This window comes from Neophocaena asiaeorientalis, unplaced genomic scaffold (assembly GCF_003031525.2).
Source record: "Neophocaena asiaeorientalis asiaeorientalis breed wild unplaced genomic scaffold, Neophocaena_asiaeorientalis_V1.1 scaffold567, whole genome shotgun sequence".
NCBI classification, from domain to species: domain Eukaryota; kingdom Metazoa; phylum Chordata; class Mammalia; order Artiodactyla; family Phocoenidae; genus Neophocaena; species Neophocaena asiaeorientalis.
In genome coordinates, this window is record NW_020173728.1 from 1,481,119 (window position 1) to 1,482,434 (window position 1,316).

Here is a 1,316-nt window from a genome sequence, read left to right on the forward strand (position 1 = left end):
ACCGCGGCCTGGACGCGCCGGGGCTCCTGGCGCTGGCGTGGCGGCCTCCGGGCGCCTCCTCACCTTCTCTTCCACGCAGTTGACAATGATGGACGGGTACTTGCGGCTGAGCCAGCGAAAGAAAGCCGGGACTCCCATAGCGGCGGCGTAGCTGTAGGCGGCTGCCCGGCCCGCGGACGGACGTAACCAGAGAGACAGGCAGCAGCGGGCCACGGCCACTGGCACTTCCTCCCACGTGCACCCGGCGGCAGGAAGTGAGGTGATGGCGCCGCCGCCTGGGAAGCCGGGAAGGAAGCTCCGGCCCGGCTGGGCGGAGCGGGCCTGGTCGGGGGCGGGGCTGGCCAATGGAGCGGGTGGCGAGGGCAGCAGCCGGCGCGGCTCGGCGTGCGTCCTCGGCGGTACGTGTCCCGGAGCCTCTTCTGCGGATCCCTCGGGCGGGATCCCTGCGCCCCGCAGGCCGCCAGGGAGCCTTGGCCGGTCTGGTCTCCTCCTCTTTCCCACCTATCTTGATTCACGTAGAATCTAAGCATCTACACGCGCTCGTTATTTCTGCTGCCTGCTTTCTCCCGGTTTTATGCCACAGTACGTATCTGGACTAGCAACCGTATTTTTAAAAAGTATTTTGCACTAATGATGGCTGGTTTGCATAAGTAACTCACTTTAAATAGTTGTAAAATGGAGTGTACCGTTCAGCATCTAATTCAAGCATCCAGCTACATTTATGGGTATAAAATAATTACTGGTATCACTCTCCAGCATTTAATTGAGCATTTACAATGTGCCAAAGCATTGGCTAAGGGATTCTCAGATTAGATCGTCACTTGGGCGTTCTGAGGGTGCTTTTATCATCTTCACGTAACAGATGAGAAGGCCAGGTTGTAGAGGGGTTAAGTCATTTGCTTATTCACACAGCTTGTGTTTCAGTCCAGGTAAAGATCATTTAATCCTCTGTCCTTGCACTAACAGAATACTTTTGTCCTTTGTTTTCTGATGGCTTCAAATACATTTTTTTTTCAACATATAAAAAGGAAGGTGTGGAAGGGGAGTTATTTATGTCCATTTGCTCAAGCCTGGAAGTCTGTCTCCCTGGAATCCCCTCTTGGCTTGATAAATCACACTCAATCCTAAAGGCTCACCTCAGGAGGCCTCAGTGAAAGCATTTCCCCCTACAACCTGGCATGCAGTATTCATGCCCCCTCCTCTGTGGTCTGATGGCACTTTGTTTAAACTAATGGTGTGGAAATTAGAGAAATGGTGAGGCCATGTTTCACCTAAGGACAGCCAAAACTATTACTGGGAATTCTATCTGTGGTGAA

At 53.2% G+C, this 1,316-nt stretch overlaps 1 protein-coding gene across 1 annotated transcript in view; it reads right to left on the reverse strand.

The window, feature by feature from the left end:
* XRN2 (5'-3' exoribonuclease 2) overlaps positions 1 to 234 on the reverse strand; it is a 79,519-nt gene extending 79,285 nt beyond the window's left edge. The window contains exon 1 of the mRNA XM_024750783.1: positions 64 to 234. Coding sequence (XP_024606551.1) covers positions 64 to 138 — 75 coding nt within the window. The 5' untranslated portion in view covers positions 139 to 234. The remainder of the gene's footprint in view (positions 1 to 63) is intronic.
* Positions 235 to 1,316: the final 1,082 nt, after the last annotated feature.